Source organism: Gadus morhua, chromosome 4, assembly GCF_902167405.1.
Source record: "Gadus morhua chromosome 4, gadMor3.0, whole genome shotgun sequence".
In the NCBI taxonomy this organism is placed as follows: domain Eukaryota; kingdom Metazoa; phylum Chordata; class Actinopteri; order Gadiformes; family Gadidae; genus Gadus; species Gadus morhua.
In genome coordinates, this window is record NC_044051.1 from 39,282,856 (window position 1) to 39,298,711 (window position 15,856).

Consider the following 15,856-nt stretch of genomic DNA (forward strand, 5'->3'; position numbering starts at 1 on the left):
GTTTCAACCCACTTATTCGACGCAGGGTTCATGTGTTATGAGTTTGGGGAATTGGTGAGCGTTTGAAGTTTATTCTATTCAAAGGGAGGGTTTGCCGAATCCCAAAGCTGTAGCTCATGTGATGGACTGGCTCAGCAGGGGGCAAATGGTGATTGGTTCTACGTCTCATAAATCATACAACCGGGAACCGAGTAGGGCTGTCCTCGACCGCGATTATGCCTGGTCGATTCTGATTCGTAGCATATGCGACTTTATGATGTCAAACTTTTGTGACGTTTGCGTTGTTTAAACGCTTACAAATGATCATTGGCCTCAGGGTTTCAAACAACTGTCTATAGGCATGCGGAACCTCTGCTAAATAACAGCCGAACAAATTATGAAGACAATGTGCGACTTCGTCCATGTCAGTATCTCGATCCATTTGACCAAAAATAATTCCCAGCTGCCCTATTTTCTATCGGGCCTACAGTTGGTGAGTTGACCCACTAAATAGCTGACCTACATCTAGACATAGACCATGTCATCAATTAACCTGGGGTCATATAAAAACCAACATGTCAGAACCCAAAATCATTCACTAAACAATAAATGAGAATCTGCCTCAAAAGTGATGAGCAGCATCCCTAAGAGCGTCCATTTTAACCTCCAGATCTGGGCCTGTGATTGACTACGCCTGGCGCATTTCCGCCAATCAGGCCTAGCGATGAAGCTAAATTTAGAGGTTTGGTTAAACGGTCCGCCATACCTACTTCCCTTCATGTTAAAATCAACGTAATGTACTTAAATGTTGATACTGCCTAATTGTTTGAGACTGGCTGCAAGGGTCTGGCACTTCACTATGCGATGAGTCAGCGAAAGCTGCTGCTATGTAATCCTCCTCAAAGGCTTTGCAAAAGGCCCACTTGATATCCCTAGTGAGTTGCTTTGTTGGCTGCTCCGCCAGTTTTCTGAGGCCCCGTCTACACAGAGACGATTTTTTGGTGAAACCGCATAAGTCTTGTGCATTTCGGCCCTATCCGAACCTATGCGGTTTCGTGTTAGGATTCGTGTGGACGCCTGAAACGCAAACGATGACGTCATTGGCTGCCCACCAGCTGGGCGTTGTCAGAGTTGCGTTGAATTTATTTATTTATTTTTGTATTCTTTTTTTAGCTTTAAATACAGCCCCTTGATAAATGTAATTACTAACTGTACATTAAAAAGTATTTCTGCTCAATTTAAAATTGAATCTAAGGTTGAATCTTCTCGTGACTGAATGTTTGCATACAGCGCGCAGGCTTGATGTGCTCCGCTTTTTCTGAGGAGGACCAGCGCCTTGAATATGTACTACAGCGTTTCTACAGCTCGATGCGGTTTCGCAATGAATCTGTCTTTGCGGAGATATTCCCGAACCGCATAAAACGAAACCGGATCGTTTTCGCCCGTTTCGGCTCCGTGTGGACGGGGCCTGAGACTTCAAACACTTTAGACCTCGCAACTCTTTCAATTTCAGACCGTTTGCCTTAACAAATCATCACACTTTGATCTTTACATGTATCGAAACAGAATTTCGAAATAATTTATACTTGTTGAGATTCAAGAGCTTTAGTTTTAGACCTGCTTCGTATGTTTTCAGTTGGTCTCCTTGACTTCCGTTGAGCCCTGTTGAGAGCGTGATGACATCACCCTGGATTTGTTTCCAACTATTCGACTGAAAAGTAGTAAACATCAGTCCCTCACTGGTCGTACTATGGACTTGGAACAAAATGAACTGAAAGAGTTCAACAAATAGCTAAACTAAAGTGATAACATAGCATAGCAGAGCATTGAGCATAGTTGAACGTTTGAATGAAGGGTAACAACTGTGGACAAGCTCAGTCTCTGGATCCTGTGGACACAGATATCACAGACTATAGAGATACCCCTTTTAGAGGTGTCTGCAGCCCCAGGTGGACTTGCTTGATTTTTGATGTATTTTTTCAAGATGGCGACCATTTATATTTCTCTACGAACCTCAGCTGCACCTGCGGTAAACGACCTGAAATGAAACACACTTTATCTGCCCCCCAAGGGGTCAGTTGTTGTCGGTCTGTGGGCAGCAGGTGGCCTTGCCCTGTTCAGCGAGGTTGTACCTTTAGGTGACCTTGGTTTAATTGCTAGATTCATATTTTTTATATTCATTTTTTTTTTATTGTTGTTTGTATAACTCCTTAAAAGCCATTCTAGTATTCAGTATTTTTTTTGTATTTTCATTCGTACAACAAATTGTTTGAAATTGCCAACGATTTCATGGTTTGTAAGCAAGAATGTTGCAAAAGGGGAAATCTTTCTGTTTTGTTTTTAACAGAATTAAAACTATATATTTTTGATAAAAAAATACTTTACAGTGCAGGTTATTAAGGAGCAGGTAGGAGTTAGACAGTATAGAGGTTACAGGTTGATAAGTAGTAGGTAGGGGTTGGACAGTACAGAGACAGGTCATTAAGTAGTAGGGAGGGGTTAGAGTGCATCAAACTCATGGATGCCTACATATTTGTCTTTGGACATCCGGCATCGAACCTACTGACCTCCATCTGTCTCCCTCTATTTTTCTCTCTCTTGAATAATCCTCATCACACATCCTGCTTTGGATGAGAGGAGTGAGCTCAAAGAGAGAGAGAGAGAGAGAGAGAGAGAGAGAGAGAGAGAGAGAGAGAGAGGGGCTCCGAGGGATGCGACCTTGGTTCATACGCTAAATTCAGCGAAATAAAGTGAGAAAAAAAATAATTGCTTGTCTCAATTATGAAGTCTGTCCTCGTTCTCCCGTCTCCATGTGACGGCGGAAAGAAGAGAGGGAGGATTCCCGCAGGTGAAACAGACAAATAAAGCGTGGCGAATGAGAGGTTCACGAGAGCGCGTCTTGGGCCGTTTATATCCATAATGGCAATTACACAGCTCAGAAAGCGACATGAAATGACAGACAATTACTATAAGTGTGTTTGTTCCTCTCTCTTTGGGGGGGGGGGGGGGGGGGGGGGGGGGGGGGGGGGGGGGGGAGAGGGATGAGGGGATGGATGCACTGTTAGAACATGCGTGGCTGGATGTGTTTCAGCTGGAGAGGAGTCGGTAAATAAAAGAGTAACACGCACCCTGGCAAGATTAGGCGGGAAATCTGGCACAATCTGGCAAGACTGGGCTTTTGTGAGTCGACTCTAGCCCGCATGGGGAATGCAGGAGGGGGGAGATGTTATAGAGCCGGTTCAGGCCTACTGAACTGTGTATATTCTGTTTTAAAACACGTATTTCATCACTCATGTTTATTAAAAACGTATAGGCTTGTTTTTGGATGATGTGTTTGGAGTCATATTGTGTAAATAATTTATATATAAACCATCATCATGAAAAAAAAAAAAGGATAAGAAATCAGTATGTAATATTTATAATTTAATATGTTTTATCATAAAATGATTGCCGTTCATGCCATTTTTATAATTCAACTTCAGTATTCCTGTGTCAGTATTGCAAATGTTTGGGCTGTACACCTCTTACGACACATTATATCACATTGCATCCACTTGTAGGAGTCGCAGATAGCAGAGGAACCTTTGCTCCTCGTTTGAACGAGCGCTTCCGGGTGTGTGCTCTGCCTGCCTTTGTATGTGTGTGTGTGTGCGGTTTGTTTGGGTGTCACCGCAGGGTGCCGTCAGCACATAACTCCTTCTAATAGTCCCTACCTCTATCTGTTTCAAACACTCCGGGTCCCAAGATGGACTTTCCCTTGTCCTCTGACATCACCCGCGTGACTTCAAAACAAACCAGACGGGTTTCGTCCCCGTGATTTCCACCGGTAGAGACACCTGTTGCACCAGTTCCGCGTTCAGGAGAGGAAGGCGGACTACTACTACTGCTGCTCGGCGGGACAGGTGCACCTCTCGTCCCCCAACCCCCCGGACGGCTTTGGATTGTACGCTGTCAACGTGTTAATAGGAATATATATTGGACTTTTATTGTGAAGCGCCATGAAAGTGACGGTAACTTTCGGAGACACGGCGGTCGTTGTCCCGTGCAAGGATGGCTGGACGGTGCGGGATGTGACCGATCAAGCCACGCGCAGATACCGGAAGATCTTAGAGAAGGTAAACATTAGTTAGTGGGGTTGTTTTTGTGTTTTTGTGAACATGGTTCAATTGTGTTTGTGTGTGTGTTCCTGTTTTGAGGGTGTCATTCGACTCTACATAGTGAGCTCACCTGCTGGGAACACGGGTCACGTGACTCGGGGATCAAGACGTTACATTTGCAATGCGTTACTCATAACCCGCTGGTGAACTTCATCGAACCTGTTAGCAGTCAGACGAGCAGATGGGAATGCTTTTGTTAAAGTGATTGTTCTGTATCTTCAAACAATCCCAACAGTATCATGTTAATCCTATTTATAAACACACTGAACGCCTTTATTTTTATAATAGTCCTGCGGGGCTACTTTGGGCAAATACATGTGTCCCCTAAAGATGACACCCCACCCCACATATTATGTATAAATGAAAATAGTATTTTTTTTTCATCTAATTATTGTGAGTTTTCTCAAACCAAAGCCGTGTTTCCTTTCATCTATGCAAATCACTCGCTTTTATTTTCGCAATCAATCAATTATTCAACGCAGTGTTGTGGCGGTTGTCACTGCAGCGGCGTGATAGCGCCTTTAGTTGCTATTAAGACCGGCGCTGTCAGGCCACACAACGCGCTAACGCCGCGGTATCACAGCGCGCAGGTTGAAGTTGACACGCGCGCACAAACATGCGCGCGTGTTTGTGTGTGTGTGCGCGTCTGTGCGCTGGTATTTGTGCGCGCGCTGTGTTTACGTGTGTGCGCGGGTGTCACCGTGGAAGGGCAGGCTTTGTCGCCGTGAGTGAGTGATTCTGGGGGATTGGGGATGGGTGACAGGGCTCCCTGGCTCCATCTATCCGTCGCCCCCTCCCTCCCTCCCTCCCCTCTCCCCCTCTTATCTCCCTCCTCACCGACCCTGGCTCGGAGCGGCCGGGGATCCAGGATGAATAGACGAGAGGGAGAAACGGAGGGATTGATCGATTGCTGCACGTACACAAACGGATCACACACACACACACACACACACACAGGCACACAGGCACACAGGCACACATTCCCACCCACACACGCAGGGGGGAGAGGGGGAGAGGGGGGCGGGTGTTGTGTCGGTTTTCCCCAGGGAAGGCATGTCTGTCTCAGCCTGGGTGACAGCCAGAGTCTCTGCCTCCTCTCTACCTGGAGGTCTCCTGTTGACCACACACACACACGAGGACCAATGCTCAAGTCATCAATCTCTCTCTACGGCCTTCCCTCCTTTATCGCCCTCACTCTTCCCCCTCTCTATTCTCCTTTTGCTCATTCCTCTCTCACGCTCGACAATCATCTTCCATTCCATCGCCACGACAACAGAAACCACGGCTGTCACGCAACTATCGTTGACACTTAATATTAAAGCTTCTGAAAGCTCCAAGGTAATCTTCACTAGAAGTTTTTTCAGGAAATAGTAGCACTGCTGGATTCCAGGTTAATCCGAACCCAGCCCAATATCTTTTCATTCACTCGTTCGTGTTGTCTCTCTCTGTCTCTCTCTCTCTCTGTCTCTGTCTCTGTCTCTGTCTCTGTCACTGTCTCTCTTTCTCTCTCGCTCTTGCTCTCTCTCGCACTGTCTCTCTCTCCCCTCGCTCTCTTTGGCCAGTTTGCTCACTTAGTTTGCGCATTACCTTTGTGTGAAAGCTAGCTTGGCAGGTTATCTGTTTTTTTGGATGGTTTATCAATCAAGCTCTTTGTGTGTGTGTGTGTGTGTGTGTGTGTGTGTGTGTGTGTGTGTGTGTGTGTGTGTGTGTGTGTGTGTGTGTGTGTGTGTGTGTGTGTGTGTGTGTGTGTGTGTGTGTGTGTGTGTGTGTGGGAAGAAATCAAATGTCCTCGTCTAATTTGTCGATTTCATTTAGCCAAACAAAATACCTTTTAAGATCTGTCACAGTTACTTATTAGGTTATTAAGACTTCTTTTTTGGCTCTTCCAATATAAAGAAAAGAGGTTGGAATGAAAGTAGACGTTTGGTGTCTTGTGTCTTGCAGTTAGGTTTTGTGATGTCATATTTTTGAGCAACTACACTGAAAACTGAAAACTGTCAACACGGTTGTGGTTTTCCCAATCAGGGCCTTCTATTACACTTGTTGTTGATTAATAGAAAACGTCTTGCTTTGGTTTGAAGTTACCATGCCAACTCCTAATTAGCCTGGTCATAACCACGGGCTCTAAGTACAAAGTCTGGGACCACATCGGTTACCATGTCAACGCTGTAGTCGTTTGGAGGGGACCAATCACGTTCAAAGTCAACCCCTCCCCCCCCCCCCCCCCCCCCCCCCCCCCAGTGTGTGCTGTATGCTGACGATATTGTGATGTTCGTCTGCAATTTATGGATTTATGATTAATGAATGCGTGAAAATTGGATCATCCCTCTTTAAAGTATTCGATCATTTTCCTGTTAACCTAATCATAGTCTCGCAAAGCCAGACCAAACTACAGCAAGTAGAATGGTCTGGAGCCACGCTACCTCGAGCCGTCTATCCGTGGGGAAACTGGGCGGGCCTGTTTTTATTTCTTTAAACCAATCACAATCGTCTAGGGCGGGGCTAAGCCCGGGAAGCAGCCGCGGTGTCCATGCAGAATAGAACATCTTTCTTCCTCAGCCAATGCTGCAAGCAAATCTTTTGCAGTTCTTTGCAATTTTCGACGGAAAGAGCCAAACATGCCAACTTTACAGCGCCGTCACAAGTCCTCTTCAAAACTCGCCATACTGCCTAGTTTCCGAGTTTGAGGGGGAGCAACCGGAAGGGGAGGAGTCGCGGCCAAATCCGACGCTAGGCAATAGACGCTGACCACTTCCGTTCAGCCAGACTAACCTAATCATAACCCTCTCATAGTAGACGTGTCCTATTCATATTTTTATGGAGTATCTTTTAATTGCAATGAAAGTGTACTCCCAAACGGGTTATCACGCTGAGTCGATATCTCCATTTTACAATGACGCTCAAAGATGATAAGCTATTTTATAGAACTATCCCCGGCACTTGACTCCTCTGGCTCCAAAATCTGCTCTCAATAATATCCTTAAAGTCCCTCTCTCTCCGCTGACCTCTGACCCCAGGGAGCACGCCGACCCTCGAAACGTCTGATCTCAACCCCTCCTTCGTTAACAACCGCTCCTCTTCCTCCTCTCTCCTTCCTCTTCTTCGCTCTGTCCCCGTTAAACCCACATCTCGCCTTCCCCAAGCCCCACCCGCACGGAATCACCCATTCTTCTCCTGACATTCAAAGTGGGAAAGAAGCACCCATCCTCCCTCCCTCCTCCTCCCACCCCCCCCCCCAGCCCGACATCCCACAAAGGCTCTCACACAAACTCGACTGAATTCGGCATCGCTAATCACCTCTTTCTGCTGTCGAGTGGTGTCATGTAGCGAGGGGGAGATGGGGGGGGGGGAGGAGGAGAGAGGGGGAGGGTGTGATGGTTGTGGTGAAAACTCTTGAAACACTTGGAAGACGTAATGGTGTAATTTGCAGAGAATTTACCCGTTTATCTGTCAAGGCTCCTCCTCCCCCCCCCTCCCCCTCCTCACCCATCCCCGTTAAAGACTGATTGACTCGAGGAAGTCTTCCTTTCATTATTATTCTTTTTTCCCCGCCTGTGTGTGGGTGTGGGTGTGTATGTGTGTTGCCGTTCTTCGCATATGTGTGTGTTGCCGTTCTTCGCATGTGTGTGTGTGTTGCCGTTCTTCGTATGTGTGTGTGTGTGTTTGTGTGTGCGCCTCTTTCGTCTCCACTTCCTCTGAAGCAGCTAACACTCCGGGTTATGGAGAGGAGTGAGCAGGGAGGGGTAACTGGTGACTTGATGGGTAACTGGTGACTGGAGCCTAGCCCCACCATCACCCCAATACCCCCCCCTACCCCCCCCCCCCCCCCCCCCCCCCCCCCATGGATGTCACCCTCTCCCCCTCAAGGGATCCGTTCCGACCCCGGTGCGGAGGGGTGTGTCGGAAAAACAGAACGTCCGTCTTTTTGTTGTCATGGAGACGGGGCGGTCTCCTGTGAACCGGGGGCCCCGACTGGGACCGGGCCCCCCCCAAGGTGTGGCCGCTGCCCAGGGTGGGCCCCGTTTCGGACCGTTTTCTCCGTCTGCGGAACAGCGGAGGAGGATTTTAACCGCGGCGGTTGGCTGATGTTAGCATACGGCGGTGTTGGTTCGATGGCGCTCCCTCGCCGTTACTCGGCACGGGTGTGTGAGGGAGACGCCGACCGTTGTGGGATTCATTGCCTCGTACGTTAAAAAAACAAAATAAGGCATGCATCACGTCCTGTCACCCTGACCTTCCCCCTGACCCCGACCACACTTTAGCGGAGAAAACCCATCCATCATGTGTGTGTGCGTGTCTGCACCCGTGTATGTATGTGTGTGCGTATGCGTTTGTGTTTGTGCGTGCTTGCACTTGTGTGTTAGTGTGTGCACGCCTGTGTCTGTGTGAGTATGTGTGCCTCTGATTGTGTTTGTGCTCGCGCTTGTGCGTTCACTTGTGTGTGCCTGCATGTAAGGGTGTGTGTGTGTGTGTGTGTGTGTGTGTGTGTGTGTGTGTGCGTGTGCGTGTGCGTGCGTGCGTGTGTGCCACCTCCACATAAAAGAGCACTCGACAAAACCCTGCCGCCAGAAACGGATCTCCTCCTTCAGCCCACTGTACGAGGGACTTCTCTCTCTCCTGCCACATCGGGATCCCCATCGCTTTGCACGCGGTGCTGTGTCGTCACTGTGGGCTTGGCCCTCACACGTGACACAAACGCACACACCCCCCCCCCCCCATGTCGTAACTGTGGCGCCAACACTGTCGCATGCAGGGCCGGCCGGCCAGGAATGTGAGTGGTATCTCCGGTCTGACCCGTTCTTCCCGGGAGGAGGGCGCCTGGGAATCTGTCATTCCAGCTGGGGCCCATTGCTGGTTTCATGGTGTGTGTGTGTGTGTGTGTGTGTCCTGCTCTGACAAGAGGCCATGATGTAATGGACTCTAATGCACACAGTGCGGCCCGCTGCAGTCTTGTTTATAAGCGGCGGAGGTTGTTGGGTCCAGACACGTTGACCAGCTTGGCTCTTTCTCACGGTCTCCCTCTATCTTTATCTCTTTCCATCACCCTCTCTCTCCCTACTCACTCTCTCACTCTCTAGGACACGTTGCATCTCTCTCAGTCGGTCTCTGTCACAGGCTCTATCACTCGGTTTCACTGTCTCTCTCTCTCGGTTTGTCTGTCTCTCTCTGTCTCTGTCTCAGTCTCTCTGTCTCTCTGTCTCTCTGTCTCTCTGTCTCTTTCTCTTTCTCGGTCTGTCTCTTTCTCGGTCTGTCTCTTTCTCGGTCTGTCTCTCTCTCTCTCTCTCTCTCTCTCTCTCTCTGTCTGTCACTCAGACTGTGTCTATCTTGAGCATGCTTATTCTCTCCGTCCATCTCTTTCAACTGCTTATTAAAAAAACGTAATCGCATCCAAAAATAGGAGTCCAAAGGCTGTATCCAACTGAGTCTCACAAATTATACGGATCGAAACGATTTTTGGTCTAATGCGACAAAAAAAACCCCAATCACCAACAACACCAATTAGCGCTGGCAGCAGTGGTGTGCAAACCTTTACTACAGTCAGATAGATCCACTTTGATCGCTATGGTTGCTCTGTTGCCTGCCGAGATTCAGAATAATCCAGTGGACAGCGGGTGCAGTGTGTTCCTTTTGGGGGTGACTTGAATACACTAACTTCACCCTAATTGCTTCCGCCAGCACACCGCAGCTTTTCTTGCTAGTTTCTTGTTTCTCTCCATTAATTGATCCCTCACCTGGCATGGGGCCCGAGGAACAAATAAAGAAAGTGGACATCAAAGACTCAACCCTTTTATGTGTGTGTGTGTGTGTGTGTGTGTGTGTGTGTGTGTGTGTGTGTGTGTGTGTGTGTGTGTGTGTGTGTGTGTGTGTGTGTGTGTGTGTGTGTGTGTGTGTGTGTGTGTGTGTGTGTGTTATTGTACGACGACTTTGAACCAATGAGAATCAAGGGGCGTAACTTTCCATTTTCTGACGACATCTCTCGATGCAACATCCTCTCCAACACTAATTGTAACCATGGTAATAAACCGTAATACTTGGAACAACTTTGAGCATTCAGAGATGAAAAGACTTGATTGTGAGGGAAAAAAACGTCACACCACATCAATTATAGTTTTTATTATTAACATATCAAAATTGTGATTAAAGTGAAAAACTATTTGAAAGTCTCAACCTTTCATAAACGTAAGGGCCTGTTGAAGAACAAATAGAAACTCTCCCCATACCAGACGACTCACAATGGTAGCAAAGTACACCCAGTGTGATCGTACGCCGATTTCGTGTCTTCCTTTCCCCACCCGTCGTACAAAACCTTCCATTCTGTTTACAACCGACACAAAGGCAGGAACACGTCATCGCCCCTGTAAAACCTGGTGTCGATACTCAATTCAACACCAGGCTACAAAACGAGATTTTCCCCAGATTTCAGATAACTTGTAGATAAGCCGTTTCTCGTCGCGGCAGACAAAGACAAGAGCGTCTGGGACCACAAACCCCCCGCTGGTGGGGGGATGGCGGCGGGATTGAGGTGGAGGTGTGTGTGTGTGGGGGGGGGGGGGGGGGGTGCTGTGTGTGTGTTGTCATTGTGACAGCGAAATGGCTTTCGCAAAGTCTCTGGCGTAGACAAATGAGAAAGTTGTATTCAACGCCTTTTCCAGCCCCGGTGTCACCTCCTATTTTGTGTTGTTTTGAGCGTTTGTTAAATCTTTATAGATGTGTATCAAAATGGCCACCTGCTTTGACAGTTTGTGAGGCCGCTGTAATGGACTTGATGTGTAATTCAGGATTTATGTATGTGTTTGACTTTGCTGCTCTTGGCTACCATGGTCAAAAACAATTCTTCATGTCTTTAAGCATGTTTCTTCTGCGCTCTTTATGCTGACATTTTCATTATATGTCTGTATGTTTAAGTATTTTTGTCTTTGTCTGGTGAGCCAAAGAAAAATGTCCACCTTGGTGGACATTAGAGATTTATTCTATTGTATTCTAGTCTAACATCAGGCCAAGAAATGACAATATATTGGCTATCTTCCACTGGAAGACGTTCTTATATTTATTTTTGTTAGGCGGGGAAATGCCTTAAGAATGTGAGAAAGGCATGACAGAGGTTACGGTCGGTTGTGGAGTACTTTGATTAAACAGTGTCGTCTACCGAGCGTGCTTCAACTGAAGTGTGCCGTGTGTGTTCAGCCGACGGTGAATAAAAATATCGCACACAAAGACGAAGAAAAAGTTGGCTTTCGATGTGAATCGAGAACGCAACTTCTGTTAACAAAAAACCCCGCAAAGGATTCAATCCCAAGAATTCTTCCCCTTTCGCTCTCTGACGTGTTGCTTGTATGCTCATGCTAATGCTAACACGCTAATGCTAATACACTAATGCTAATTGTCTTACGTTTGTTATTTCTGGTGTAGGCTCAGCATTTGGAGTATGTGGTCAGGATCCATCACGTGGAGTACGATGAGGGCGGGATCCTGGACATGGACGACCCAATCACAGACCTGTTGGAGGACAAGGACCGGGTAAGAGACGTTCTGATTGGTCGTGCGATAACCACCTACATTTCCTCTCAGCCCATTGTCTCCGATTACAGATTCGGATAAGAGGAAAGCAAGCGATGTGTGATAGCAATGCTGGATACCGATATGACTTGCGATCCATAAATACATATTGAAGTGAGCACAGTTCTTATGTATTTATTGTTATATTAACACAGAGAAATATCGTCTCATCATTGCTTGGTGTCAACAACCATTTTCTAAATTAAACTTTTCATGATTTACTTTAAGCCATAACAACAAAAAAGGTATAAAAATGATTTGGATCCAGCAATATAAAAAATAGCACCAAACATTAGTTGGTGGATTTGAAGAAGGGCTCAAATTGCAACAAAGTAAATTACCCAACACTGGTTCTTATTGTGTTTGTTGAAAGATCAAAAAGTCAGTGTTGCAATATGGACTGTCATAACCTATAATAATTTAATAATGCAAATAAACGTCCAGAAAACAGCTGTATAGAAATGATCGACAGACGTTGATAATAATCGTTTATTAGCGTTGTTGAACTTCATAGCGACAGCGGCATCACCATGACGCGTGGAAACACACACCAATTGATCACGGTTCAGGAAGTCTCTAACGGCATATGTTTATCGCGCACGTTCATACCACGATGACAACGGAACTAAGATTTATTTACAAGCTGGGTACTTCATTCGTAGTTGCACTAACTTCACAGTACACGTCGTTTTCTCAGACACAACCAGACTCGTTCATTCAATAAACTGACACACGCAACCGCCCACTCTCCTCGCTCGTCCACTCACTCGCTGAAGACACACACACACACACACACACACACACACACACACACACACACACACACACACACACACACACACACACACACACACACACACACACACACACACACACACACACACACACACACACTTCCATTCTCGCGCACACACACACACACACTACTCTACAGAAGCGTAGGTTGTACTGAATGCATGTTGATGATGATGCATTTCTTATAGGGGGTAACTACATTTGCACGACACCGGCTTCCTCCATCGTCTTTGCCACCTTTTTAAATAAATTGCCGTCTCTCGTTTTCCGACGACGACAACAAAATGACTATCGTCTCCTTCTGCGCATAAATCTCGAATATGCGCAGAACGCAAAATCTGATTCCATGCGATCCGACCCGATACATGCACACTTAATTCGATTAACAATCAAATTAATCTAGGTGTCTTAATTTGACTGAGTAACTCGATTCGATTATAGTGTGACTAAGGTGTATACCTGCATCTTAATAATCCAGTTGGACTAACCCAATAATTCGATTTTCTTGAGGGTCATGTAAACGAGTGAGGCTGACCATCATTCTCCTCTTCATACATACGCAGATTCAGTGATTTCTTTGTACTTTTGCTTTACGTTTTATGAATAAACAAAAAAAAACAGTGATGACCGAAATACAAAAACAACTTTTGTATTTATTTATCTAACCCACACACGCGCGCACACACTCTTGCGCACAGGAAGCCTAATTTTCCCCACCGTTTTTGATCCTAGCCCTAGCTGATTCCCCCTAATGCATTGCTAAAACGCTCTAAACTAGGGGCCATCCATATTCATGAGGCCTGTGTCCCGGGCCGGTGATGAATTATAAACACTTAGTCAGCAGGAAGCCGCAGTGAAACGGAAACGGGAGATTTCATTCAGGCTGCGCAAATAGGCGTGAGAAAAAGTGGGTGTGTGTGGGTGTGTGAGTGTGTGTGTGTGTGTGGCTGGCCGGCCAGCCAGTGCGTCTTTTTGTTCTCTTGTTGTTGGTAATTATCTGGTCTAATGGAACAGTAACTCTCAGAACTGCAAGGCTTTTACAGAGAGGACAGAGAATTTAACGACAATGTATTACTCGTAACTGTTTTTAACGGTCTGAAGAGTTTATAGCAAGTGTTGTGCCTGAAAGCGTTCTTTAAACGATAGTTCATGAACTCGTTCATATTTTGGGCGAACGTGAACTGAACGTACTATATTACTGCCTGATGAAAGTTACTGTGAACTCGTTCATTCTGGTGTCTTTGAACTCGGTTTAACTTCGTTCAATAGGGGGGTTATTTGTTTATCGACACGGCGGATGCGCGCGCAGAACGCCGTGTGGTTTGAACCGTGGCGATTCCCATTGAAACGAACGGCGCGGTGATTATACTCAAAACGAGAGCTGTTTAATTGCGAAAAACGAATCAAACTGTAATCAGACAACGCCGTTACATGCTATAGACCCTAGAGTATATGTGGTATAAATGCTGAGACGAATTTCGAATTATAAATATGTACAATCTATAACGTTGGCTCTCTGGCTCATAGCTCAGCGGACTAGAATACCTCCTAAAATCATTGCTTGTTGGCCGGAAACGGAAAGGGGGGCTGTTTACGTTTGGTTGTAGTCTTTTCGCTACAAAAGGGGGCTCAATGTTCAAAATACCGAAAAAATATAATGGCTCACAGCAACATATTGAAAAAAAGAACTATGAACTAGTTCATTTTTTGGAACTGTGAACTTTTTTACAAATCAGTTAAAACGTTCAGAATTCAAAATTTTGAACTATGAACGTTGAACTGAACTAGTTCATTTTAAAATTTGTGAACTGAACTTTGAACTAGTTCACGTAGAAAGTGAACTTTCCCAACACTGTTTATGGCCCTGATTCATGGACATGGATCAAGTACAATTTTTACACACACACACACGCACGCACGCGCGCGCGCGCACACACACTTACTGAGTGTAGCACCCTACACTTGCTTTCTCCTGTAACGTACAAGGTGTGTTTCCTCACAAAAGCTTCTCCCATGAATAATTTTTATATACATTCATCTTTTTTCTGTTAACTTCTGAAAAATAAACTTTTTCTCCAAATATTCTTAACTTTACTCCTTGCCCTCCATATTCTAGCATTGACTCTGTCCTTTTAAATTTGAATTAAGCTGCATGTCTTTATTGGGCCTGTAGGGGGCGGCACACAGGTGGGCTGTGGGGATTCGGTCAAACGCCATGGTAACCACGACGCCGCACTTTATTCCCGATGATGAGGAACAGATTGGTGCCCAAAAAGGGCTTTGATGTTCCTCAAAGCGCCAATCAACATGCTAACGCTAACACGCTATCTCCGTGCTAGCAGTTCCGAGCTGTCCTTGCTGAGATTAACGGGCCGAGCCTGAACATTACTGATTACATATTAGCTTATTTTGACACACAGACGCACAAGCGCACGCACGCACACACACACGCACTCTCTTTCCCTCTTCAATGTAATTCTTGCTCTGGGCAAGATGCTATCGTTATTATTTGTCTCAGAGTTTTATCCATTCTCTCTTTCTCTGCACTCATTTGTTTTTGGCGTTGTGCTATTGTAGCGCCCGGTGTCGCGCCATCCATCATAGCGGAGCGGTGTTATTGTGAGGGGATGCGCCGCGCGCGGCGGGGGGCCCTGCATTAGCCGCGGATGCTAATGAGAGATAATGGTCGGCTATTTGCACGCTAAACGGTTAGCGGCGGTGAACGCCAGAATGCGGACATCCTTAATATAGCCCCCCCTGAGTATCATTCACACACACACACACACACACACACACACACACACACACACACACACACACACACACACACACACACACACACACACACACACACACCGCCTACCAGCCTTTAATGAATATTCATATTGTCCTTCTGAAAGGAGTGTGTATCAGGAAACACACACACACAGGATCATAGTCCATCAATGGCTCATTCACTTAATCACACAAAATGAAGTCCGCCACGTGTCAGTGTGCACGTGCACGTGGGACTGGAACCGCTCAGCAGGGTCGAGGGCATGGACCACCCCCCCCCCCCGTTTGCTTAATGGCCCGGAGAGATTCACACCCAACACCACCACCACCACTCCTCCCAACCACCACCAACTCCACCACCTCCACCCCACCACCACCCCAGCCTCGCCCCCACGCTGATGACTGCCAGGCGACCACCAGCCCGTACTTGCACACACAGGCAGACAGAAAGGGTCTCTCTCTCTCTCTCTGTCTCTCTCTCTTTTGCTGTCTGTCTCGATGTCTCTCTTGCTATGTCTCTCTCTCTCTCGCTACGTCTCTCTCGTCACGTTTCTCTTCCCTCTCTCGTCATGACTTTCTCTCCAAGCCTCTTT

At 46.6% G+C, this 15,856-nt stretch overlaps 1 protein-coding gene across 1 annotated transcript in view; it reads left to right on the forward strand.

The window, feature by feature from the left end:
* Positions 1–3,595: 3,595 nt before the first annotated feature.
* pard3ba (par-3 family cell polarity regulator beta a) overlaps positions 3,596–15,856 on the forward strand; it is an 88,674-nt gene continuing 76,413 nt past the window's right edge. Inside the window, exons 1-2 of the mRNA XM_030354786.1 lie at positions 3,596–4,094; positions 11,547–11,654. Coding sequence (XP_030210646.1) covers positions 3,978–4,094; positions 11,547–11,654 — 225 coding nt within the window. The 5' untranslated portion in view covers positions 3,596–3,977. The remainder of the gene's footprint in view (positions 4,095–11,546; positions 11,655–15,856) is intronic.